This window comes from Drosophila sechellia, chromosome 2L (genome assembly GCF_004382195.2).
Source record: "Drosophila sechellia strain sech25 chromosome 2L, ASM438219v1, whole genome shotgun sequence".
Classification (NCBI taxonomy): domain Eukaryota; kingdom Metazoa; phylum Arthropoda; class Insecta; order Diptera; family Drosophilidae; genus Drosophila; species Drosophila sechellia.
In genome coordinates, this window is record NC_045949.1 from 11701658 (window position 1) to 11727541 (window position 25884).

At 40.7% G+C, this 25884-nt stretch overlaps 2 protein-coding genes and 1 long non-coding RNA gene across 4 annotated transcripts; 1 reads left to right on the forward strand and 2 right to left on the reverse strand.

Annotated features, from left to right (window-relative positions):
• The first annotated feature begins 593 nt into the window (after positions 1 to 593).
• LOC6617679 lies at positions 594 to 1129 on the forward strand. The gene has a single exon (XM_002041956.2). It carries the CDS (start codon positions 736 to 738, stop codon positions 1090 to 1092), a length of 357 nt encoding a protein of 118 aa, XP_002041992.1. The 5' UTR covers positions 594 to 735; the 3' UTR covers positions 1093 to 1129.
• A 3551-nt stretch (positions 1130 to 4680) lies between these two features.
• On the reverse strand, positions 4681 to 6180 carry LOC116802145. Its single transcript, XR_004362515.1, has 2 exons — positions 5525 to 6180; positions 4681 to 5294 (listed from the first exon to the last, which is right to left on the reverse strand). It is a non-coding gene; the product is annotated as an uncharacterized LOC116802145 (long non-coding RNA).
• A 10-nt stretch (positions 6181 to 6190) lies between these two features.
• LOC6617680 lies at positions 6191 to 23068 on the reverse strand. 2 transcript variants are annotated; one of them, XM_032725447.1, is made up of 4 exons: positions 22981 to 23068; positions 14716 to 14855; positions 11227 to 11344; positions 6191 to 6312 (listed from the first exon to the last, which is right to left on the reverse strand). In XM_032725447.1, the coding sequence occupies exons 1-4, from the start codon at positions 23003 to 23005 to the stop codon at positions 6248 to 6250; spliced, it is 348 nt and encodes a 115-aa protein (XP_032581338.1). In that variant the 5' UTR covers positions 23006 to 23068; the 3' UTR covers positions 6191 to 6247. The 2 variants fall into 2 exon arrangements, with proteins under 2 accessions (XP_032581338.1, XP_032581334.1); XM_032725443.1 differs by lacking the exon at positions 6191 to 6312 and having other exon boundaries at positions 9305 to 11344.
• Between the last annotated feature and the right edge of the window lie 2816 nt (positions 23069 to 25884).

Here is a 25884-nt window from a genome sequence, read left to right on the forward strand (position 1 = left end):
AATACTTAGTAAATTCCCAAGCTTTACTTTGAACACATTTTGATTTAAGTTCTAAGGTGTTAATAAATCTGATTAAGCAACCATTTGTTTTGAATGGGGAAATCTAGTGTATGCATTGAAATAAAAACGTTGCTTCTATTTGACAGCTTTTAGGTCCTTTTGAAGCCCAAAATTAGAAGGCAGTCATAAATAAATTTACCTATTTTCACCAGTTTCTTACCAAAACAAATAAATACGCCCTATACTGATTTTAGGAATTAAATCTCGTATACAACTTGCTAAGCCTTAAAGTAATGACAAGCTGCATAACTTTAGCGCCTCAGCGACATCGGTTAACGTCAAAATTTGGTAAATTAAATAAAAAGCCCCTGGTGAAGTGACATGTTGAGCTACTTGCAGCTGTTGTGCATGACGCAAGTGAGTCCTCGCCAGGAAATCACTTAAAAGTTCATCAAAAGCGCAGCCCGACTGGTTGCCTTAAGCCCTTCGGCTTGACAATGGGCTTGACGTGGGCAGAAGGAAGAGCGGGAAAAGAAAAACAAGTGCTGAAGAACTGGAAAACAGTTTGCCTGCGCTGCGAATGTCAAGTCCGTGGCACACAAACAAAGTAGCACACAAAAACCGATTTCGAGCTCAGAGCTCAAAAAACGAGAAAAAAAAGAAAGTGAACCCTCTTGACTTTTGGACATCACCCCGAAAAACCTCTACTTCTTCCTGTCTCCGTTTCCAGGAAAAATGTTGACCACAATGAGAGGCAGCGCAAAGAAACTAGCCAACTGGCCACTGACCCATTTTCGCAGATTCCCGACATTGATTAAATCCTACGCAAGTCCCGAAGAAAAATTTGAACAAAAAGCTGAGGAAGTGGACGGTGTGTCCAATATGAAGCTACCCTATTTTATAAGCCCAAAATGTGTTCAAAATCAGGATCAACTGGTTGATGGGCAGACGAAAATGTTCACATACAACTATCACCCGTTTTCGATTTATGACTTAAATGAAGCTACTCTTCGAGCCAAACAATCAGCAGATGAGTACTCAAAGAGAATTGATGAGTTGCAAAAGCGAAAGATTGAATATGTAAGCAAGTAGTTGGTGACAATAATTTCATTAATAAATAAGCCATGATATCATACAAAGACGATTTATTTATATACTTACTTTTAAAGCTAGGAATATTCAAAATATTATTGTTCACAGAAAACAAGTGAAAATAATTTCAAATGAATAAACTCACCGCAACCTAGTAAGGCAGACAGCTAAACTCACCATTTTGGTTGGTTTCTATGCTAAGCGCTTCATAGGCTCGAACTAAAACAGTTTGACAGCCACTGAATTTCAGACCAACTCTTTCCGTTCTTTTTGCCTTGAGTTTTTAACTTCAACTTGCAATTAGAATTGTTAATAAATTTGTATCAGAAATTCGCATAAAATCAATCAACACGCAACGAGATCTGTGGAAGGGGGTGGCATAACGGAAACTCGAATCGGGAACGGGGTTGCTGCACAAATTCAGGGACAACCCAAACCAACGGAATACCAAAAAAAAAACCCAACTTTGTATTCTGATTTAGGGATATCTACGTAGATCCGCCTTCGAGGTCGTCACACATTGACGCAACACGAGAGCTGAGCTATCAGTGATATCAGAGATCTTTGGAACTGAGAACAACCGGGTATCTGTTTTGCATTGTGAGATCTATGAACCGATATCAAGAGTCATTGCCATCACGTGTACGCCGCTTACTAATTAGCACTAGGAAATTCCCCGAAGCTCCAGAGAGAGGGAGTATCTGAATAACATAGAGAACTACTATCTGAGTATCTGGTTCTAAGGGCTTCTCTGGCTCGTTTCAGATATTACTTAATTGCCAGGTAATCGAAATCAGCGCATGCTTCCTATTAATTGGGGGTTTTATTCTAGATATTGGTTCTTCACAAGATTCTGTTGTAATGAAATAATTATTACTTTATTTCGAATTTTTACAACTAATATATCAGTAACCCCTTTTGTGTGTGATTCCTACTAATTGGCAGGTGATTCACAAGATGTACTTACATATTCATATGCTGAGAAATAACTTTTGATAGCGAGTAAAAGCAGGCTTTGATTTAAGCGGATTTTTTTATATAATGCAGATTGATTTTGAAATAAAAATACATATAAACTCTTAAAATTTTACAACATTTTAATCTGTCCAAATTTCTATATTCCTTAAATATAAAAACCATTTAACTATTTATTCCAAATGCAGAAACAGTTGGTAATAACAATTAAATAGTACAATTTCGCATATAATTCGCAACGAATTTTGTTTCCAACTTTAGGACATAATTATCATACCGCATGCTAGTGGGAAATACATACATATAAAAAATATAAGAAAACCTCTGAGCCGCCAAAAGCTGTTGGGCACACGATGCGCCTCGTTTTGCAGGCATTTAAGCTGAAAATTGCTGCTAAAATATTTGCACACTCCACAAGCTGCAGCTTAATGTTGTTGCTGTTGTTGTTGTGCTTGTTGTTGCTGGTTGATGTTTCGCTATTGTTGTTGTAGTTGCTGTTTTTGTAGCTCTTGGCCAGCTGCATTGATGCGTCGCCAAATGTTTACCCTAAGCCTATAACTGCAGTCAGCTCGCCGGCTGGCCTTCTCTTTCCCACATAGGTGAATAGCTACACTGAGGGAAAAAAACTGCAGATAATGCAATGAAGTGGAAGAAATCCCTAACAGAGTTTTATAGAAAACCATATGTACAAATTGTACGACAGATGATATTTAAAACTACTTCTATATTATTGAAAGAACTATTTATTTTTCGCAGTGTAAGCTATTGCTCTCGCCTGCGATCCATGCCTGGCATACAAAATGCATCTAATTTTGGGCCTAACGACAACTTGTCGCTTGTCATGGCCTCCTGGCCCGAGTCGCGTTGCTGCGGCTGTGGCGGCTGTTATTGTTGTTGATGCCGCTGCCTCATCATCATTTGCAACTGCTGGCAGCAACGGAGCAAAAATCCGCAGCAGCTGCCTCACTTGGGGATCAACTTGAGCAGATCGCCGCGCTTTATTTGTGCAGCTTTTAGCTGCGCCTCGTAATCGCAGCTCATAGATCAAAACAGGCGAGCGCAACGCGTGCTAGCTGCCTCTCTTTCTGACTGCACGGCGAGAAAAGTCTGAGCTCCTAGGAAAACATTTAAACTAAGCTTAAATTTTGATAGGTATAAACAGACTATGCTATATTTTGTGCAAAATAAACAAGTTGAAACAGTCTGCTAAAAATATATATATATTCCAGTAATTAGGATCTAAAAATCGAAATAAGATCTTGGATATATTTAGCTTAGCAGTCCATCCACCTCAAACATACATATCTTTAGATATTTAAGTCCACTGCTTTATCTTAGATCTTTTTGTGCTGTGCGGCAATTTGGTCAGCGACTTCTTTTGTTTATGTGAACCAAGTCCAGTTCTCATCAAGTTTAGGATCAAGGAAGTGGGAATGAGACGGAACGCATTCCGACGCACAGCTGCCGTCCCTGTTGCCCACCCACGCCAAAAAGTTTTCCCACTGACCGAAATGACAGGAACTGCAATTCCCACAGTCGGCATTTTCCATTTTCCAGCCAAATTCCGATTCCGGCACACTCAAATTAGCCATCTCATTTTCGCTCTGATTAAAGGTAATTTTCAAATTTTCCCAACAACCCTGCGACACCAGCAACAACAATTCACCACCAGTGATGCGAAGAATTCAGGTACAAATCGTAACTTTAGGTACAGCTTGTAGTCCCACCGTACAAAATAACCACTAAGAAAAAGATCAGCAATCAATCTTAAATTTATTACCATAAAATTTATCATATCCACTCCAATGCATATTTTCTTATTATTCATCAATTAGTGGATTATAATTATTATTTAAATGAGTTGAGCTTTACATAGTCTTCAACTATTTTTTAAGATTTTATTGGCTAATTAGTAAGCAAATTGGGAAGCATGTTTGTGCAACTTCTAAAAACTGCTATCGTCAGAACAGTAAAAAGATACTATTAATGTGTAATGTTTTTTTTATCTGTAATTTTTTCTTAAAAGCTTGAACAATATAAAATGCTATTAATATCAAAAAGGTTTAGGGATGTGTATAATGAAAAGTGCAGCTGTACTACCAAAAAGTATGTACCTAGATTAGAAGAACTATCTTCCCATCTCAGATTTCAAAAAGCTGCAACTGCCACAACAGCAGGCGGCAACTTTGACACTGCAATTTCGATTTCGCCTGTCGTCTATTTAATGATTCCGAATCGGAGCAGGCCCAACTACTTCCTCCTCCTGCGTCCACTCTCCTTATGGTTCCCACCAAGTTTTCTTGACCATTTTCTGCAGCTGTGTCTGCGGGAAAATAAAGGAGAAGAAAATTGCCGAAACTAAAACCAGAACGCGTGCGCATTGAATTATGCAGAAATTTAAACCATTTGCCGCCAATCAATTTGTTTTCCCTACCAGCTGGCTGGATATATGTATGCACTTCCGTAACTAATATAATGAACGAATGGAATGCAGATCGCATTAACAATATCATTATTTATAACACGAAAAATAAGCAACTTTGTTGCAGCTCGATAGTCACATTGTTATTTTGTTTTTTATTTTACAGTCAACTGAAAACACATTCAAGAAAATCCAAATTAATATTGTAAATTTATTTATTTGCTTGCCTGACTTATTGGAAAACTAATACAATTTTATGATTTTTTTATGATTTCAAAAAATTATTTTCAGAATTATACATATTTACAAAAGTATTAATTAAAGAAGTCGAAATAGTCGAATATGTTAATCTTATAGATAGGTTTGCTGTAGAATTTCTTCAGTTCTACAGTGTTTTCTTTCTACAATTGTTCTCCCACCTTTTATTTTGAGAAAATATTTATAAATTCTATTTTCTCGCGTTTAAAAAATAATGTTTTTAAGCCTAAGTGAATAATTGCTCCTAAGTGTAGTCAACTTGACGAATTCTCAGAATTCCTTGACAGTCGATGATCAAAGAAAAGCCGGTTCGCCATACCAGACTTAATTAAGTACAAATTTCAATTGAAGCTTCGTCTGGGACTTATCAACGCCAAGGTGTCTCATAAATATATGTGTGGCCGGCCAACAGGAAGCGTCATCATTAAAAAGACCCCTCTTTTTCCGCATAAATGTGCTCGAGCGGAACTTGGCCAGAAGGGAAAAAGAGTTTTGTGCCGGAATTTATTTGATTCTCGCCCGGCGGAGTGCAGAAATTTCAGCAAACCTGCAAAATTTATGCATGACAAAATCATTGAAGCGTTTAGCGTTGGAAAGAGACGGCTGTGTGGGGAAAGAAAGAGACGGGTAGCGCCGACTTAAGGGAACGCTCTCACACTTGCCGAATGCCCCCATCCTTTGTAATGTGTTGTAATTTCTTGCTGTTGCTGTTGTTAGTGCTTCCTCTTTGGCATACTTAGTGCTAAAAGAAAAAAAGTTAATTATCTTTTTTTTTACCTCGCTTAGCCTTTATTTTTTTGTATCTGTATGTATCTTTTCTTCTTTTTTTTTTGTTGTTGTTGTAGCGATGGCATGCCCAACAGCTCCATTGGGCTATTATCCATGGGCTTTGTGCTATTCTTCGGGAGATTGGTACTTTGTGAGTTCGTTTCTTCTTCCATCCGCTGGGCTGGAACTTCAAGGGACTGCGAAGAATCGGCGGCAACCTGGTTCATTGAACTGTTAATTGTGGGTAAAAAAAAAAAAGAATTTACAAAAAATAAGCGAGAGAAGCGGGAGCTCTAGGCGGTGTGAAAGGTGATTTTTCAAGGCTGCCACCATAAACTCTCCATTCCCTTCAATTCTCTTTCTCAGCACTGTTTTTTTTACCATTTTTTTGAAAGGTTTTTCCTGCCTGTAGATTTCAAATTTATGAATTAGATTGTTTTTTGGTTCTCACTCTGCGATTGAAGGTGCTAATTAGGCCGCTCTAATTATTAATTTACTTTTATAAGAGAAAGAATTTATTTCGTTTGAGCTACCGATTCAATGCAGTTCACATTAGCACATTTTTAACTTTGATTGTTTCGGATTTCGTTTCACTTTGGATGTTTTATTCTCGCACCATAGATGCCACTAAGAGATCACGGGTTGTATAAAAATTACCCCGTGAATTCTTCCAGTGCCATTAACTGTGTCGAGATCTATATACCATTAGAAGGTATTCCTTGTTTTGTCACTTTAAATTGGATTACTCACCTGCATGCATTGGAAGCTCTTCAAATCTTCATTTAGTTTATGAAATTCTAGAAATTAAATCAATAAAAAAAACAAGTTAATGGGTTCATGAATCCGTCAGCATTGGGAGAAAATCTTTTAGCAGCCACCACTTCCGTCATTCTTAGACTCGAAATTCTCATCCCATTTTGCGAACTAAAACTTGAACACCCAGCAGTTTCTGTCCCACGTTGGCCAAAAACATTGCCACTGATAAGATGGCTTTGATCTATCCCACGATTTAATCAAAAACGCAAATTTGGTTTCTTCTCTTTCTGGCGCAGGTTCAAATCGCGGAAGTCGCTTCTGCGCTGTAGAGATACATATCTGTATATATATACTCATACATTCATTCATTGGGGGCATGCGTGGGAAATCCATGTTGCATGTTCCATGGCTACAACTGCGGTTGGCCGCATAATTTGCTGTGAAAATCATTTTGCGGCTGCGTGTTGCATAAAATTACAATTGAAAATTTCCCGCTCCCTCTGCACATCATTTTCCATCTTGTTTGTGGCGAGCAGAGGCAATTAAAAATTATAATGGTGTATAAACTAATTAGGTAGCGGGTAGATTAAGAGCATTTCCATGCTCTACTTGGTAATCGTGTGTAGGTGTGTATTAAAAAATTAACATTTTATTATATGGGAAAGATGGTGGGATTGGATAGAAATGAAACTTAGTGTAAGATTTCTAAAATGTAAGTTTCTAAATAATTCCCTTTTTAAAAACAATTTGTAAGTGGTCTTAAAGCCAGTTGTTGGTTACTTGGTAATTTCTGCCGCGGGCATGTAACCCCAAATTGACTTGTCGCTGGCCAAACAAATTGTAACATACAATTGCATCGGACATCTGTGACCCCTGGGTTCACGTCACTCATTATAGAGGACTTCTTGGCTCGAAAGGCTGGGAAAACGTCGCCAGTCACGAAGAAAGCTCCGATTTCATTGCCCCATCTCGTTTCGTCTCGTTTCATTTGGCTCTCGATAGTTTCCCCCGATTTTTGTCTACCTTTTTTTGTTTTAGGCCAATTTATGCAAATGCCAAATGCTGCTCCACTTGAGGTAATTGCCACTCGTTTTTTTTTTCTGCTTTTTTGCTTTTTTCGGTTAGTTTGCTTATCAGGCAACGGTAAATCAGTACGTCAGTTGGCATAGACATGCCGCGCATGCGCCGTGAGGCGACAGCCATCAATCAAATCGAGCGGTTCGCAATCAAAATACGAGAAATACGAACTGGAATCGAAACAGTTGAAAATCAACAGCTGCCTGTGTTTCGAATGTTTTTTTTTGTTTTGTTTTTTGAAATTTTTCTTACCTCCTTTCCTCTTGAGCAATCGCGTGTGTCTCTGTGGCCGATCTCAAACATGATTTTTAACGACAAATTTACGCGCTTAATCTCGACAACAAAATATGCAAATGTAAGCGGGACGAGGCGGCAAAAGTAGCAGAGAAACAGAAAAAAAAATAAAAGGATCATCGCGGTGTTGGCCTTTACGATTGGCCATGTTCATTAGCGCCAACACTTGAGTGGCAAACGGTGGACAACAAAACACTCTGGTGTTTAAGTGCGTTTCATTAATTGAAATGGTCAATTTGTTGCCAGCGATAAGAGTGGAAGTTGCAGACGTTGTAAATCACAAAAAAAAGAAATAAGAAAAAGGAAGCTCTTCATCGCAGATTGCTCTTACCAGATGTTATTGCACAGATATTTCCACACCGAGTGCGAGTCGCAGTTGCAGCGCCAAGCTCCAGTCGATCAAGTTGCCCTAGATGGCCGGCCATCCGGTGGAGTTTGATAGTTCTGCTGTTCCCGGTGGCGCCAGCAGACTCCATTCATCAGCCAACTGCGACAGCACGCCATCCAGAGACTTTACTACATGCATATTTATGGGGTGCCAGATAGTCGAATGGTTAACCCTCTACTTAGCTAAGCAACTGCGTTACACACTTTAAGAAATAAACTACGACTATTTCATCTATTATTTGTTAAAATAATATCAAAACACAATGTACGAATCAGCGGGAACATAGATGGTATCGAACTGAAGTGGGTAATGTGACTCCCGCTTCCGTTACGTTACGAATCCCGTCAAGAAATCGTGGTAACCCTCGTCAGAGCGTGTGACCCACATACGGACACCACAAATCATGGCCATGGCGACAAAACCTCTCCCAACGGTATGTGGACAACGGAAACCTGACCACCTCCAGCCAGCCGCCCCTTTTGGCCATGGCTCTAACTGTTTATCTAGCGGATTGATTTTACCCTCTTCCTCTTGAGCTATTGACCAAAGATCTGGCTGTCGGACGCCATCCTCCCACTTTTCTTTTCTTGTTCGTAGGTTAGCTTAGGTTAGGTACCTCGAAAATAAATGTATCATTGAGATCTCTGCTGGTTCTAATTGTCCAAGATGACAATGCAGATTGGATTGGTAACGGTAACAGCACGCACACTCCAATAAGAATCAGAAACGAAGAGCAGAGAAACGAACCGCGTCCAACTGGAAACCAATTGGCATTTCAATCACGCATCAATCTAGCACGTTTTTATGATGCAGATCACAAGGCGAAGCGAACGGGGCTAAAACAGCAACATTGGCCACATCATGATCATGTTTCTGGCATTTTCCCCCTGTATTTTTCCTGATTTTTTTCCAGCTTTTTTTTTTCTTGTTGCAGAACGAGGATGACGAACTGCAGTCAGTTGATGAGGCTGAGCGCTCCTTTTTGAAAAATGAAATTTTTATTGGTCGGTTAAGTTTTCGTTACATTTCGTGGATTGTTATAAATTTCATTGATAATTGCCATATATTGATGGCATGATTATGTGCATGATTGTCTGATTGTTACTGTTTCGTTTGTTACTTTTGGTTTGGTTTCTACGTGCGTGGCATATGATGCACTGCGAAAATTTCTCATTTTCTGCACTGATCTTTCCCCTCCCGTTTTCGTTACGATTCGTTTCGTGCTCTGAAAATTGTTTTCGACGAAAATTGTTGCACGAACCGAAATGCAGCAGAGGTGGGGAGATATCAATATGGATATCTGTATATCTGTATGGTATGTATGCCACCAGCATTCCTACATACATTTGCTGGCATATAAGTTGGTTCTTATTAACCATATATAGGTCAGCAGCCTCTGTTGCATGCCTCCTGATTGAGTTGCAAGAAATGAATTTCATCTGGAGATAATTCACATTTTTATGATGAAATTAAGTCGGGTCTTGCAATTGTTTTTTCAATTGCAACTGGCAAGCTATATATAACAACTTGGGTGTGCCACTATTGAGTGCACCATTGATTTAAGAAATAAAGCCTTTATTTCTGTCTAATTATATGTCAAAGTTATATAGCTTTAAACATTTCACTTCGCCAATCCAAGGTTCGTTCCCATGCCTCTCCACTTCATGCTCATCATTCTGTCTATCTTTGTCTTTTTGGCTCATAAATTGCGGCATAAAAAAAGAAAATAATTCCCATAGGGTACAACTGTCAGGGGACAATGTTTGGAAAGTCGAGCTCCACAAAACTGGCCTCCGAAAATGGCTTAATAGTTAAATTTAATGCTCGGACATAACTAAAAGCTCAGGCTCAAGACAAACTGCCGTTCAATATGCAAATTTGGCCAAAACGGAGAGAGGCAGTAGCTGGATCTACAGCCACAGAGATCCGATGGGGTCCTCTATTCCCCTCCTTTTTTCAATGTACGGATTTCCTGGGATTGTTAAACAAGTTCTTATCAGCTCCCTCAGCGGAGGCTATCAAAAATAATTGACAACTAAATGGACCATACAAAAGTCAATGAATGGCGTGAAAAAGAGGCATTCAATGGGGCCGAGAAAATTGTCATTTGACAAAATCGTTAGCCCTGATAAGATACCACTCAAATGGCCTTTCTGTGTGGGTCTCTCTTCATTTATTTTTCAGTTTTTTTCTACCATTCTGTGTGGGTTGCTGGTCTCCCTGATTTGGACATACGTAAGTGAAGTGCTCGGCCACGTTGAGTTCGAGTTCGTTGCCTGAGTCTTTTGTTTCGACGCATTTCGTGTGCGCCGGGCCGTGATTCATTGACCGGGTCGAGAGAGGCGACTGGCACGACCACCGCAATTACATCCGGTAATTTAATGTAATTTTATATTTCGTTTCAATCGCATGCGAGGCACAGCGACTAAAAATAAAAGCAAACCTGAATCAACTTGTTCGAGCAGCAACTACTACTGATTCTGCGATTTTTGTCAACATTCTCGACTAACGTGATTTCGTTAATTAACATTAGCATTTAAATAATGGCCACGACGTGCATCATCAGTTGATAAGACTTGATTTCGCTAACTAACTATACAGACCTTACGAAGGCCAATTCGCTTTGGTCGGCTTCGTTTGATGGCCCATGATTGATTACTCAATTTTCCTGTCAATCCATGCCGGCAACTCACAAATTTGTCAACACACTCAAGTTCACTTTGCCCAAAAATCTCCACCATCTGTGAGATCATGAGGTCTTGGGCCATGATTGATTATACTTTCGGTGGGCTGGAATGCCTAGTAGACAATGCAAGCAAAAGGCCAAAAAATATTTCATTAATTAGAATTTTTGTTTGTGAGACCATTAACGGAGCCGGGATTAATAAGCGGCAATTAACCAAAGGAAAAATTCAAACAAAACGCCAAAGAAAAGTCTGAACAAAATTTAAAACTGTTAGAAATAGGCGTTGCGCAACGGTTTAAAAACGCATTTGAGTATCTCGCTGTTTCACTCATTTTTCGTTTTTAGCTGGATTTAATTATGCGTAGTGTTATTTCAGTTTTTTAGCCATTTTGATAAATTAGTCGCCTCCGTCAGCTTTGAGGTCACCACCAGTCGGGGTGCTTTCGGTATTCAGTCTTCGCTCTGTCGTGTGGCTAATTAAGTTAGAGCCTAGTTTGAGTATTAACTTACCAACCCAAACAGGAAATGCTCGCCGGTCATCCTTGGCCATTTCCAGTTCTAGGCCCCGACTCGATCCCAATTGATTGACAAGACGAGACCAAATTGTAACCGAGTCCATGGCATTTGTCTGCAAAGAGGCGAACGGAGAATGGTAATTGGCATAAGTATCAATGGGTACGAAGCGAGGGCAGATTTCTGAGTATTGAATTTAAATTGTATATCATCTTATGTATAATTAAGCAAGACATATTGAAAGTTATAATAATAGATAATCATTTCAGTTAAAGCTTTCACATTGAATATATAATGATACATTATTATTAAGTGAATTTCTGAGCAACCCTCGCATCCTATCCGCTTACAACTTGCAGCTCCTATAACGACAGGAAGCAGAAGCAACAAAAACTTGCCTCAATAGGTTGCCACAGTTGATTTACCCCTTTTTGTCCCCAAACTATTAAAACCTAAAACTGGGGTTGGAACCTGATGTATCAACAACTAGTTGTACATTTGATTAAAACAAGTTGAATTAAGCATTTCCTCTTTAACAAAATATATTTGTATTAAATTTGGTATCATTAAAGAATAGCCATTCAGAATCCTTCAATACTGGCATAGGATTTTAAATACTATTAGATATAGTATAGAATTTCTTCCTGTGCATTCTTTCATAGGGTGTTGCAATTGACAATAGCTCTGCTACACTTCGCTTGGCTGGCTCAATGGAATGCAGTTTGTATTCAGTTTGCAGCTGCAGAGTTGTGGCAGCCACATGTCAGTAATGAAATGTCTGGCATTTCGTCCGTTTCCATCAGCTAACCAACTGCCCACTTCAAGCTGACGACTCTCAACGGCCAGCTACCAATTGGTGGCAACTAAGTTGGCTACTTATTAAGTGTCATCTCCATGTCGCCAAAGGCGCCGCAATGCAAATGATAAACTGACAGCCTTATGACAGCATTAAGCAAATTGCTCACTGCTCGCCAGACGATCAGCAGACATCCGCGGACATGGCGATGCACATTTCGCAGAGATGGAGATGAAGATGCAGATGCACAGCCAACTGGACTCAACGATTGGCTTAATAAAATGAAATATTAAATGCGATTAAAAACGCGACAACGACAACAACGGCAGCGCTAACCAGAGCAACCACATTGAAGGCGACGATGCAATAAATATATTGGAACAGGCCGGACAGCTACCGGGCTACACCAGCGATCCCCCAGTTGCCCCCAGATCCCGCGCAGATCCCCAAATGCCCCTCCTCCATCCAATTGGACATGATAAAAATGTGAAATGCATGCGTTCATTAAATTAATGCGCATGGGGCATGTGGTGCCGGGCAGATAATTAAATGCGTGTTTTATGGCATGGGCGCTGGGCGCATGAGGTGCCCGTAATGACATTAAATATGTTTAAACATGCATAAATAAAAACAGACTCCATGGGATAAGCAGAAGAGGAGTCGAGTGGCAAAGTGCCGATGGAGCAGTCGAGGGGCTCGAGACTGGTGGAACAACTTTACCCCATGCTCGGCCTGATGTTTTAATCAGGGCGATACTTAGAGAGCGCCTCGAACCTGACCCAATGGCTGAGCTAATACTTGTTGCAACAACTGGTTAAATTAATGACGCAACATGAGCCGGGGCACCAGTTCTTAACACACGGTGGTTAGCTGCCGCGCCGAGATTTACGACGATTCAAATTGCTCGGCGATAAATTGTAAAGTTAATCGCTTGTCAAAGTTTTCGCGGTCGCATTTATCTTCGACTTCTGGCCGGTAGCAGCTGCATCGATGGCTTAGATAGCAGATAGTTGATAAAGATATGCCCATGATTTATGTTCTAACCATGGAGGCGTAGGCATAGGCTTAGAACAGGCATTGCATTTTTATAATTTTTTGTGATATAATGTAAAAATGCAATATAATATTGTAGAATCTTTGGAAAAGCAACGAATTATATATCTATGAACTTGGTAGTCTTTTTTTGCCTTAAGCATAAATCAAATATCCTTCAAAAATCTGTGACATTCATTGAAAGAACACAAATAATTGGCATCAAAAATGTTCTACATTTCGGTACTGTGTTAGCACAACTTCCTATTACATACATAACCTTCATTAACAAAAAGCAGAGAGGCATCCATTAAAGTCAAACCAATTGACTCATCCAACTGCAATTTATTGTCTGATAAGACTGACTTGTGCAACTCCAACTTCAACTTGGCCAGCCTTATCGCAGTCGGAGTAATTACAGTTGTCGACTGCTACCGTTGCCGCTGCTGATGGCCAATATTGTTACCTGTTTCTGTGGGCCTTGTTCAATTGAGTCAACGTAGCGAGACAACAATTGTCCATTTCATGAATTGAAAGCGTCGCAGCTGACTCAAGTTGTTGGCTGTTTGTCCATTGTTTGGATTTCCTTTGGGTGGTTTCCACTTTTGGTGATGGTGGTGCTGGTGGTTGGTCGGGGGAAATTGGTTTTGAAAATGTCATTCAAGTTGCCAGGCAAGTTGACAAATTTGTCAACTGATATGGAAGCGCGCCGGGCTCAGAAAAAGGCCTCAAATCGAGTGGCTAAGCCAATGTAAACATGTGTAGATTTATGGGTTAAGCTGGGTGATTGTTGTGCCAGCGGCTTTTGTTGTTGTGTCTGCTGTTTTGTTTTTTTACTTAAATGTGTTTTTCTGTTTGTTGTCTTGGCTGGTTTGCATATGCATGAAAATGAGGAGATTGTGAGAAGGTGCGTGAGTCACGGATATCTCAAATGATTTTTGGTCAAAAGTTTAGCTTAGTAAAGTAATTTTTTTTTAAATTTCTTAATTTATTTAATTTCTTTGTAACATTTTAAACTATTTCTGTGCTAAACAATTTGTTCTCTCTATGCAATTGTCACGCGTCCATTTGTCTGACTCGTTATCTATCTATTTCACCACTTGTTTGGAAAACCTCATGTTTATTTGCGGTTTCAGTTTAATTTATATAGTTCCGCCGACTGTTTGGTCTATGCGGTATATCTTTATCTGTGCCACGTCTCAAGTTCAGTTCACACGCTTTCACTCGTCGCAGCAGTGTCAATTTGAATTTTATGCCCCGCAACGCTTTGATAGATAAGGCTAAGGCCCCAAGAAGCCGAGAAGTCGAGAAATCGAGGAACCTAACAACCGAGAAACCCCATGAGCCCGTCACACAGTACACATGCATAATTAGCAGGTCCGGCGGCGGGAACTGGAACTCCGGGCTGAAACTCCGGTGCCAGCTTATCCAGTATCGGTTATGTGCGTATAGTATGTATGGTTGTACATGTGTACCGGCTATTCGGATACCGAGCAGCGAATGGATTGTGGGTTATCTGGGGACCGTGTGGCTTCCGTGAAAAAGGCTACCCGATTCGATTTGATGGCGGCATGCCCAACAAATTGTCGCTAATGAGGCGCACCAATGTTGCCCCCGTTTAATTAAAACCATAAACAGCATCTCCCTGGCTGACTTACCTTATGGCATACTTCAGCGGGGGGGCTTTGAATTGCTGTAATTCTGTACTTCAGTTGAGCGGTTCCGCTGAAAGGACTCCTGGGAACCGAAGTTGCGCTCCATCCTTTGATGATGTTGTTATGGAGTGCCAGGAATTTCACTGCAAAGGAAATTGAGTTTTTGTTTGAATACGCTGTGCTAAATTGGCCGTAAAATATATAATATTATATATGAAAACATCTTTTCCCTCATCTTATTTATGACTCTGACTATATTATATTGTTAAGCAATTTTATGTTGTAGCTCACACTAACTGATAGTTCGACATACCATTCCCACAAAATTGTAGATTTATGTGCACTCTGTCAACTTGACGCCCAATGAGTTGCCGAATATTTCGCCACTCAATCTTATCAAACACCAATGGCCTGCAACAAATTTTCGTTGCATTTTGCCGCAGGTTCAGATAAATGTCATTCGCAGGCAAAATGCCAAAAGCAATCGCAGCATGGGCTTGTCAACAACTTTTTACTTTATTTTTTTTTTGTTTATGCCACAACCAACAATGAGTCGTAAATCAACGAAAGGTGTTTCGTTTTTGCAATGTGTTCTAGGCGGGCGGCTGGCTCATAAAACATTGAAAATTATGATTTAACGCAAATTTTTGTAATTAATCTTGACAAATAAAGCGGCCTGCGGGCGAGCAGACGCAACGCAGCGCTTGTTGCAAGTGGCATCTTCATCTTCATCTCGTGTGGATGTCCGGCTCCTTTTGGCTCGCTATGGGGCATAAATCTTTTCTCCACTTCTAGTCGGCCGGCACTGAGGTTTTGAATCTTGAATCTTCAAGATCGGGGGCTTTTGCTTTTGCTTGCTGCCTGGACTGCGCATCGTCATCATCATCATCATTATCCTACATTACGTGGAGCGAGAACCGGTTTGAGATTGTTTCTTTTTGGCGTTTTTGCAAAAATATTTCATAATTGTGCCAAGCTATGCTGTTTTAACTTTTCTTTTTGGTTAATATATGGCCTTTTAAGAGACGAGTGGAAGGCAAAAAAAATAAAGAAGAGAGAGAGTGACCTTTTTGGAGACTTCAACTTGAGCGGGAACTCAGCTCAATCTTAATTATATGTTTGCGCTGAGCTCACGACAAGCCCGATGACGACCAGTAGCAATTATTACCTGCAACTCAACACTCATCATTCACACAGGCAGCAACAACGAATGCGCCCATAGTGCCACAGCGAATGATATACGAGCGTATTGCGTATACGCCACCTGGGACAGACAGACACTGGGCGAGAGTTCGAGGCAACTAATTGCAGCAGCGGCAGATATAAACCGAAGCTGTCATTAAATCGAATGCAACATCATAATCCCATGCCCGAATACCCGCCACTTCCTACTTGTCCTAACCATCTTTCATATCTACTTCTACTCCTTTTCCCTTCTAATCAGATCTGATTTTATGCCTCTTCATGTTGGCTACCATTTTTTACTCGTTTTTTTTTCATGATATTTATGATTTGTTTGTTGGCACGATGCGTCAACTTTGGGCGCGAGCTCTGCTCGATTTTCGAGTCTGTTTCCTTCTTTTTATGGCCAGTACTTTTGTTGTTTTGTCAGCAAAGTAAATAAATGAAATAAAAAACGTGACTGTTACGAAAAAGTCGTGTATGTGATTTTTGTTGGGCCTGTTATATGGTTTATTTTTTGTAAATTTTTTTTTGCTTTTCTGGTTTCAAGTAGTTGACAGTGAGAGAGCAACCGAGGCACATTGTATAGTCATCCGAACAATGCGCACAATTTTCAATGCGTTGGCAAAGCAGCTTGGCACGGTTTTAGCCATTGTCTGACTGGCTCTAATTTTTTTTCAGCCCATCTAGCCGACTTTTATATTTTTTTTTAGGTGTTCAGCTTTTCTGTATCTGTTTTGAGCGGTGTGTGTCGTGTCGGATTTGTTGAAATTTTTATTAATTACCAAGGCACACACAAAAAACAGTCATCCCGCTTTTGGGCCATTCTGAACTTCATTAGCGACTGCGAATCAACAAAGCTGATGAGCAGCTTAGGGCCAACAGAGCGCCTAGTGGTGAGGAACATATATATACCATATACCATTATAGTCGAAAACAAAGACATTTCATAGTTACGTGTTGGCTGGCACACGATCTTCACAAGCTAATCGCATCGAATCGAATCGAAACGGAACTTGCCACTCACTAGAGCGTTCTAAGTCGTATCTGTGCTTTATAAGACTCTCATAAAACGTTGATGGCTTACATAGTTTAAGCCACTTTTATCTACGAGATCTGCCATTCTCTGGCCCTCTCCTCGGGCTCAAGATACATATATACATAGATACATAGTACAATAGATCGATCTGATGAGAGGGCCAGCTAGGAACATTCTCTTTTTTCAAGAGCTTAGTTTTAGCACAAGGTTTTAACTATTTCACCATCTGATCTTTGCCCTCCTATTTTGGGTTTTGGGTTTTAAATTTTTTGTCTTTAAAGATAGTAAATACAACTTTCCCTATTTTTGAAGCACGCTTTAGTTTAATTGGCTGGCATACTTATAGAAACAGTAAAATCAATTGTAAATTGAATACTTTTTCTTTCGATTTATATGCCTTACAATCCCTTGCCTTATAGGGCCTTCCTTCCCTACCATTAGCAACCAGTTTCTTTGGCAAAAATCTATTCGAAAATAATATTTCACCTCCGAAGGGGGGCAATCAGGCGGCTGAAGATCGGCTTCTGCTTTCTGCGCAGATCACTGACTCCCCGAAATCCAGTGGACCAGTCCAATGGCTGGTTACTCCTCCACAGCGATCGCAATGACCAGGTTCGGTCTTTTCGGCCCCTCGAAATTTCAGGCCGCCCATGTCCATATTTAGACATCGCACAACCCAGCGATCTCGACTAGCCTGGATTGTGGTTTTTTCTTATTTTTTCGAAACTCTTGCGTGGGTGCAGCCAGCCCATGCTCCTCGCAACAGAAAAAAAAAGAAAAATAAACGAAAAAATCGAAAATCCTAAAGAGTGAGGAGAAAACACAGCAATTTATATTGGCTGGCTTTTAAGGCAGGGCCTTTAAAGTCCGACCGAACGAGCAGATCGATCTTTGGCTGTACCTGTAGCTCTGCGCCAGTACCTGTGCCCCTCTTCGATAGTTAATCAATTAACTAACATAATTTCGTGCAAAACTAATTAACTACCACTGTGGCGGACAAATGTTTGCTGTCAGGAGCGTTTAGTGTCATTCATTTTGCGTCCGAGCGGCGCCCACTTGTGGCCAAAACCCGTTTCCATTTCACCAACGCTACGAGTAACACATCCACATCCATCGATAGATGTTCAATGGGCCGATGGCGACTAAGCTCCGGATTTTAATTTGTTTGCATTTAATAAGTTTTCGTGTACGAGGCGGGCACTGACACAAAAAAAAAAAAATAACACTTAAAAAAATGCACGAAAAGAAACTTCCGCTTTTAGGCAGAAATCAAAAATCAATACATAATTCTTTTGACATGCCAATCGCACATTTGTGGCATGCAACCAGCAACAACAACATGTTGTTCGCTCAACTCATTGAGATAAAACTGCAATGTGCAATGTGCAATGTGCAGAGATCCTGGAATGCGGGGAGGTTTGCCTACAAAACGACGACAAGGCAGGGAACACACACACAGAACACTCGCAGCTCAGATGTTGCAACCGTTCGAGCTGCTGCACCTTCCACACACACACACACACACGGGCCAACTAAGCGCAACTCAGTAAGAGAGCTGCAAAAACCAAAAAAAAAATAAAATAAAAATAAGAAAACCGAAAAAACTGACATCCCAACTTTGAGCCGGGCCAAGGAAAAAGTGAAATCTGCTAGAATTGATCTTGTGGGGAGTCGAAGTCATCGTCTTCGTCTTCTTCTGCGGTTGCGCTGCATCGCATCGCTCGATTCGAATGGGCAGCCAAAAAACTGGTTTGCCCATCTGGCAGGGATGTTGGCCCAAAGGCACAGCAGCTTAGCCAGGAACAGTGTCCCGTGGTAACGAAGCTATAAAATCACTGCAGTACAAGCCAAGAACATGCGAGTATTAAAAAAAATCCATTTCCAACACCATCAAATCCTATTTTATGAATACTTTTCAAGACAGGGTTTCTTCATGATAAATCCAAGACAGTGCAGCAATGCATTTATTGCATAATAAATGGAAGGAAGCAAGGATTTTAATTAATACTATTGTTTCACATATTAATTAAAACTATTCTGCGTGTGTTAGATCGTTTGCTACATGGCTCAATAAAATTAAAATGTAGTTTAATAAGCATATATGGATCCTAAAAGTATTTTATCTTCTTAGAAACTATTTTCCTGGATTTTTTTGTTGATTTGTTTGATTTTTAAATGTTGAATTTCTGTAAAATATGTCAAAATCTAAATAAAATGTGATTTTAAAATCTAGGGATGTATATACTTTTGGAAGATACTTTCAAGATCCCTATAGATAAGTTACTACCAAATCGTTTTTCAACCACTGTGCCCAGGGCTGTGCCATTCTGGCCGAGGTCTCAGTTGCAGACTTTCAGCCAGAGCCTTTCATTCGCTGTCAGCATCAATTGAGCCAGCTCCACACCGCAAAAGCCGAGCCCCGATGGCTCCCAAGATCGGCGAGATCTCCGCTCCTCCGGCCAACCATTCAGGCCCAAGATATATGAGCCAGTGCTATGTTGTGACTGCTGCCCGCTGTGCACCTGTGCCCAGGGATGTGGACGTGGATGTGAATGTGGACGAGGATGAGGAGATGAGCCCGGCTGAAACCGAGCAGATGAGCAGGCGAAATGGACTTTTAAATGTTGCCATTTGTTGCGTGAAAACGCAACCGGTAGCCAAAAAACGTTCAGCATTGCGATTTCTTTAGCTGCAGAGGGTTTGAGAATTGCCATGTTTCCAGGGATTGCCGCTGATCTTGGGCTGTGTGCTTCTCTCAGCTATTAGGAATCCTCATCCTCGTCGCATGCCCAAAGGCGATCATTAACGCCAACGGTTTCTGCGGCGCTTTGAACAACATTTTACAACTTCGCCCGAAATGAGCAGCCAGCAGCCAGTAACCGCAGCAGCCGCTGAAGAAACCTATACAAAAAGGTCAGCTACCGTCAGCCCAGGAACATAATATATACAACTACTATGCCATATATAAGAAGAGAAAAAAAATAAATAAAAAATAACATAAAATAAGTCGGGGGTACAGGCGGAGAGATTGTCTGAGCTGGGGCCATTCCAGGAAACCCGACAACTTTTTTAGAAGTGCCCAACAACACAGAAAACAGAACAGAACAAGTGACAAGCCACTTGAATGGGAACCTTTGGCCAGTCAGCCTAATAAAAATGTTGTAGCTGCTGTTGGTTGGGAACTTTTATATGTTCTCCATGTGGGGCGGGGAAAGATTTAAGCGGAAGCAGAGTCACTCTTCTGGTTTCTTCTGCTCATTTTATTTCATTTTTTTTTTTGCTCATTTCCCAAAATCTCTGACAGTTGGATTAGCTTGAAAATAATGATGTAAGCGAATCAAAGCTCCAAATCTTGCATTTGTCAACTGGGATATAAAAGAGATTTCCAGCAGGTTAGAGGCGAAGATTCAATCGTTTTCAACTCGGAAGTTCAGTTTGCAGACTTACTAGAGTTTGCAACCTATTACAAATAATTTCTAAAGTAATCCCCGCACAGTTTTGACCTTATCTCGGCACTTAAAGAGACATCTATGTCAGCTACTTGGGCTTACACTTGCCACATTCTAATCTTCTGCCAGTCCAGCTGTAAGTAGAATCTATGTCGGATTTAGGCACTGATGGCTCTGGCTAAGCGCTCTTCAGGTGCTCAAGTTACCTGTTGATGTTGCAGCAGTAAGTGTGGCTGCTGCTGCTGCTGTTGCTGCTGCCTGACCCCCTGGCAATTATCGCCGGCTGACAGGTGGCAAATTCTCACGGAGCCCGGTACGTGAACCCTGAGAGCCTCTCACTATCTCACTACCAACTTGACTGCAATTAGACATGCGCAACTGCTGTTGCCGGGCCAAGAAGAGCACTCAGGGGTCAACAGACCGCCGGCAAACTGTCGGCCCTGACTGCCCTGATGGATTGCCAGGGACTCGACTCGAGAATAATTCGAAAGACTGACTGGAGAGCTGGTAACTGGGATCTCCAAGATCCGAGATCCGTGTCTTTCTGCTCTCTGGTGGTTTGGCACATCACACAAATCACGCACTTTTTATTTGCCCGAGCGGATGAGGCGGCCTTTTAAGGCTGCATCATGAGTTTGCAAATTGTTGCTGCCGCTGCTGCTGCTGCTGCTGTTGTTGCTGCCGGTTTAACTCGGTTTCCTGCTGCAACTTTATGGGCAATGGGTATTGGGCACGTCGCTGGCAGTGGTTCTTATTTTAGCAGCGACGGTGGCAGCACTGCTGGTACTGGTCGTGGCGATAGCTCTGGGTCATTTTCTGAGAGGATGCAGTCAAGGCAAATGCAACATGAAACCTCTGAGCACAAGGAGCATAAGGTGTCCCAGCGACAGCAACTGCCAGGTTGAAGGGGCTAACTGGTCGACCTTCCGGTGCTCTAACAGCCAAGTGGATACTTAACCAGTTGTATGCCGGTGTGAAAGGATCACAGGTGGGATCAATGGAATGCAAAGACAATACAACCTTTCCAATCCGGACTTAATAGAGCATATATCTGGTTGCATTGATTGATCGGCTTGTTTAATTTATGTTCTTATGTGATTTGCCATCAACATCTAATGTGATTTACAACAGAATGGTTGGGAATTAAACACCAAAATAAAGCCATATAATCAAAAAACTGATACTAAAAAACTGGAACTAGAACCAAGATCTAGCAAACACTTCCAAGAAGTGTGTAATAAATTTAATCATATTCAGAAGCGGACAATTAGCCTTTCAATGTAGCCGATGTACCCTGGCATTATCTACCCTCACCAAAACCAGTTACTGCTCACTGCCTACTGCTGCTCCTGTGGCATGCTGTAATTGATATTGCAACTGTGTGTGTATGTGTGTGTGTGCGAGGGAGACAGCGGAATGAGGCAAGAACGAGAGCGAGAGAGAGCGATCGTGGGTTCTTTCGCTGGCAATTCTTTCAGCACTCGTCTTCTCCGGCGTCTTCGATCCGGCCGAGACACACACGTGTTGCTAATGAGACATAACTCAGGCATCAAGATCGACTTTAGCTGCTCGGTGGCTCTGATAACCTAATAAAGTCATAGCAATTAAAGCTCTCGGCGATATATGTATACAATAATATACAATATACAATATACAGCGTACAACTTGTTTGGCAAGAGATATGGCCCGAAAGCCGCTCGCCGACACTCGAGATATTATGAAAACCGAAATATAAAAAGCTGCCCAAAAATGATGTCACTCGATGGCCCAAAAGTCGAGCTCGCAATTATAGCCAACACTCTGAGCACTGAGCTCACTGAGGTTGCCTTTTATTATATCACTTTTGTTGGTTATAAACATATTCGTTTCTTTTTCTTTTTTGAGAGTGCTTTTGTAATATACATATATTCGACTGTATATGTGTGTGTGTGGGATCTCGACTTCTTTTGGGGGGTTTTGAAAAATCATTATTTTAATCGTTTATTGACTTGTTTAAAGCGCCGCTAAATGTTTTCTATGCCATTCGAATGCTATGCTACAAATTATGTGAAATGATTGAGCACAAAACCGAGGGACTTTTTTTTCCCTCCATTCCCTTTTTTCGATTCTTTTGACAGCTCGAATTATGGCCACAAAATTATTAGCAGGTTGGGTAAGCTAAGCCATGATTGTGAGTTTACAGTTGAAAGAAATAGGGTTTATATAAATGGAATTGGGGATCTTAAATCTGTTGCCAACAGATGTTTCTCTGTGAAGATTAATAGTTAAATAAAGTTTTGAGCCCTCTATGAATTTGAGGAATTTAAGTTAAGAAACCTTATAGACCTATTGCCAAGGTGAACCTTCGAAACCATTCATCCAGAGCAGCCAAATGAATGGAATCTACTGTGGTCAGATCAATTAGTTTTCAATTTTTCCCAGCGAACAATCGCCTTCAATAGATTTTCTTCGCTCGGAGCCCCAAAGATCCATTAGGTTTTCCAGCCCCGGGGCCGATCCGCTCTATAGCGGTGATTAATGATGATGCACTCAATAATCATAAAAACACAAAAAATACACCACTTAGATATATAAAAATTTTGTTAATTTTGAACTCACCTGCCCTTTTACAGGCCAAGGACATGTCTCAGCAGTCTCGTCTGGGTTTTTGTTTCGTTTTTTCCGTATTTTTCATACATTCTCCGCTGTTTTTTTATCTCGTTTCGAACATTTGTTGATGTAGTTTTTACGATCATGGCTTTTGGGTCTCGTCGAGGTGTATACGGGCATTTTGACTCGTATACACGCGCTTCTATTAGACCTTTTGACTGTTGGCCACGCTAATTTCTGTCTAATGTTCCCTCTCCTTTTATCGCTCCATCTCTCTCTCTCTCTCTCTCTCTCTCTCTCTCTCTGTCAAGTTTTTTTTTGTTTCGTTGAAATTTGCAAGTGCTTACTAATAGAACGTTTTGAGTTGTGTTAATGAATTCGAGAGTTTTATTGACACTTTGCCGCTAACTCGTTTTTTGTTTTACTTGGTTTATTGTCTTTACTGACATTTTTTTTTTTTTTTGGGTAAGTGAGTGAGTGTTTTTTAGTTAATAGAGTTAACGCCACGTTAGTGCTTTGCTCGGCTCCGTAGTATTATCAGTTTATCTCTAACACTTCGCTTGATAGTATACAGTGGTGTTCGTTTCCCAGACTGCTGGATTTTGAGGTTCGGTGTGTGCGCGTCGCTGGCTGACGGTGCACTGATCGGATCGCCACAAACGTGGCCAACACGACAGGTAAGTTGGTCGGCTGGTTGGTTGATTGTTGGTAGGCTGCTGAGTATACAGGGTCCTCTCTATATGTACAATGAAAAAAAGTGACTGGCACCGCGTTTCCACTGTTTTCCACTGACTTTCTTAGCTCGTTCGCCGCTGCGTTCCACTTTGCGACTTGCCTGCTATCGTCGATGGCACGGGGTTTTTGTAACCTCGCGGCGGTACGAACTCTCCAAAACTTCAGACAGCTGGCTGTCTCGCTCTGTCGCAGGGAAAGCAGCGAACCGTATTAGCACAGGTGTAATTACCTGACAGCACGGTATATAGCCGTCTCGTTCGTGCACTCTCTCTCCCTCTCTGCGGCCCATTCTCTTTACCTGTCTTTCTTCTCGCTTGCACTGGCGTAAGAGAGCCGCGCTCTTCGATCCCAATGATCATTAGGCACCTGAGCTGAGTCACCTGAAATCAAGCCGTTCCTCACCGGACTCTTCCGATATATCATCTCACACAGAGCACTGCGCACAGGAAAGATCTATTATAATATTACAATGACTTATATTTGCCTTATTAACTTAGCGTTTCTTTGATTTAAGTGGAATTAAACCAAGTCTCAGTTTATAGCTGTAAAGTATTTAAATTCCACACAGTTCTTATCTTTATTACAGAGTTTGATGTAAATAAATAAGGTTAGTCTTTCATATACCTTATACGTTTCAATGTCTTTACAGAATATAAGATAACACCAACTGTCGAATAAAACTTTACTAGTAACGATAGACATATTTAGATTACAAGTTCTTACCTTTAACCATAATAAACTCTACTATACTCGCTTACAAATTTCTCGTCGTGTATTAAGTCGATGACATTTTCGCTGGCCAAGACTTCCGCTGGACGATCAAACATAATTTGTTTGGCCATTACCAAACCGTTTAGAGCAATCTTCTTAGCAGCCTCCATACGCACTCCTTATCATTATGGGCAATGTCAAGCGGAACTAGCTTCCTTTGGGCGCATCGGAAGTCCCAGCACGAGGCCTTAATCGATCCCTATTACCATTAAGGAAGGTTCGAGTTGAGATTGTTACATTGTAATAAGTTCAAGCTTCCGCTGGTAACTGCATAGAAAAACCTAACACACCTCGGTCTATGCCACAGAAAATAATGTTATATTGTAATACCTTCAAATAAAACAATCCACTAATTGTATCATATAAACAGATAGAACTCCAATAAGACTATATATTATGCAACAATTTATCTTGTTCAGATATTTGGTTTTTTACAACCGCTCTGTAAAAAAATCTAGTTAGTTGTAGGAAAGTAAAATTGTTAAGTGCTAGTTCCTATCAAAACACTGGTCACTTTTGCTGATTTATTTATTTGGTGCGCACTGAAGTGAAGATTTTGGCGCTACTGTTAGTTGTTAACGGGCTGTTCGATGCTTTGATTTCGTGGCAAATAACAGAACAAAAGCGGCAGAACATGCTGAGAAATAAAGAAAAACTTCATTTGTCGTTTTTCATGCTGCTTAACGGAAGCGGTCGCAACCGTTAGACGCTGCATCCAAAGCTATATGCAGCTATAGCTGCATCTGAATCCCAACTCTTGCCGGCGATCCCAACCAAATGCAATTAGTTGCAGCAACAAACTGCAGCTGCTGCTGTTGCCGCGGATCGAGGATGCAACATTTGCCAGAAGCCCGGCGGCGGTCCGCTTCCCATTTGGCTAAGCAGCAGCCTAAATACAAGCGTTCTGCAAATGATCTGTGGCAAAATATAATAAAGGAAGTTGGCGAAACACATTTATCCATCTAATGATGTGATTCCACCCAGCGGACGGCAGTGAAATGAGATTATATATGAAATTCAATCGACTTCTTGGAAAAATTGCTTTAATTTGTCATTAAATTGGAAAAGTATCTGTTAATACTTATGAGTTCCTTTAGGAATGTTGTATATAGACTTTAACTTTGTTGTGTAGTAATAGATACAAACAATAATATACATGTAAGTTCTATAGAAAAAGATACAAATAATAACTTAGATACAAGTTTTACTATACAACAACTAAACAAATAATAACATAGATATAAGTTGTATTGCGATAGATACTTGTATACTTGTATAGTATTAGATCAAATAATAACATAGATATAAGTTGTATAGTAATACTATAGATAGTAATGGTAACTTAGATATAGATGCATAGTAATAGATGCAAATATTATGCATAAACTATAGATTTAAAAGCATCTC

Excerpts from the sequence above, each read along its gene's own strand:
- LOC6617679 (XM_002041956.2), top strand. The coding sequence starts at position 736 with ATGTTGACCACAATGAGAGGCAGCGCAAAGAAACTAGCCAACTGGCCA.
- LOC6617680 (XM_032725443.1), bottom strand. The coding sequence starts at position 23,005 with ATGTCCTTGGCCTGTAAAAGGGCAG. Across the intron at positions 14,856-22,980 it reads CTTGGCCTGTAAAAGGGCAG|TGAAATTCCTGGCACTCCAT; the intron begins GTGAGTTCAAAA and ends TTTCCTTTGCAG. Across the intron at positions 11,345-14,715 it reads CCGCTGAAGTATGCCATAAG|ACAAATGCCATGGACTCGGT; the intron begins GTAAGTCAGCCA and ends GCCTCTTTGCAG.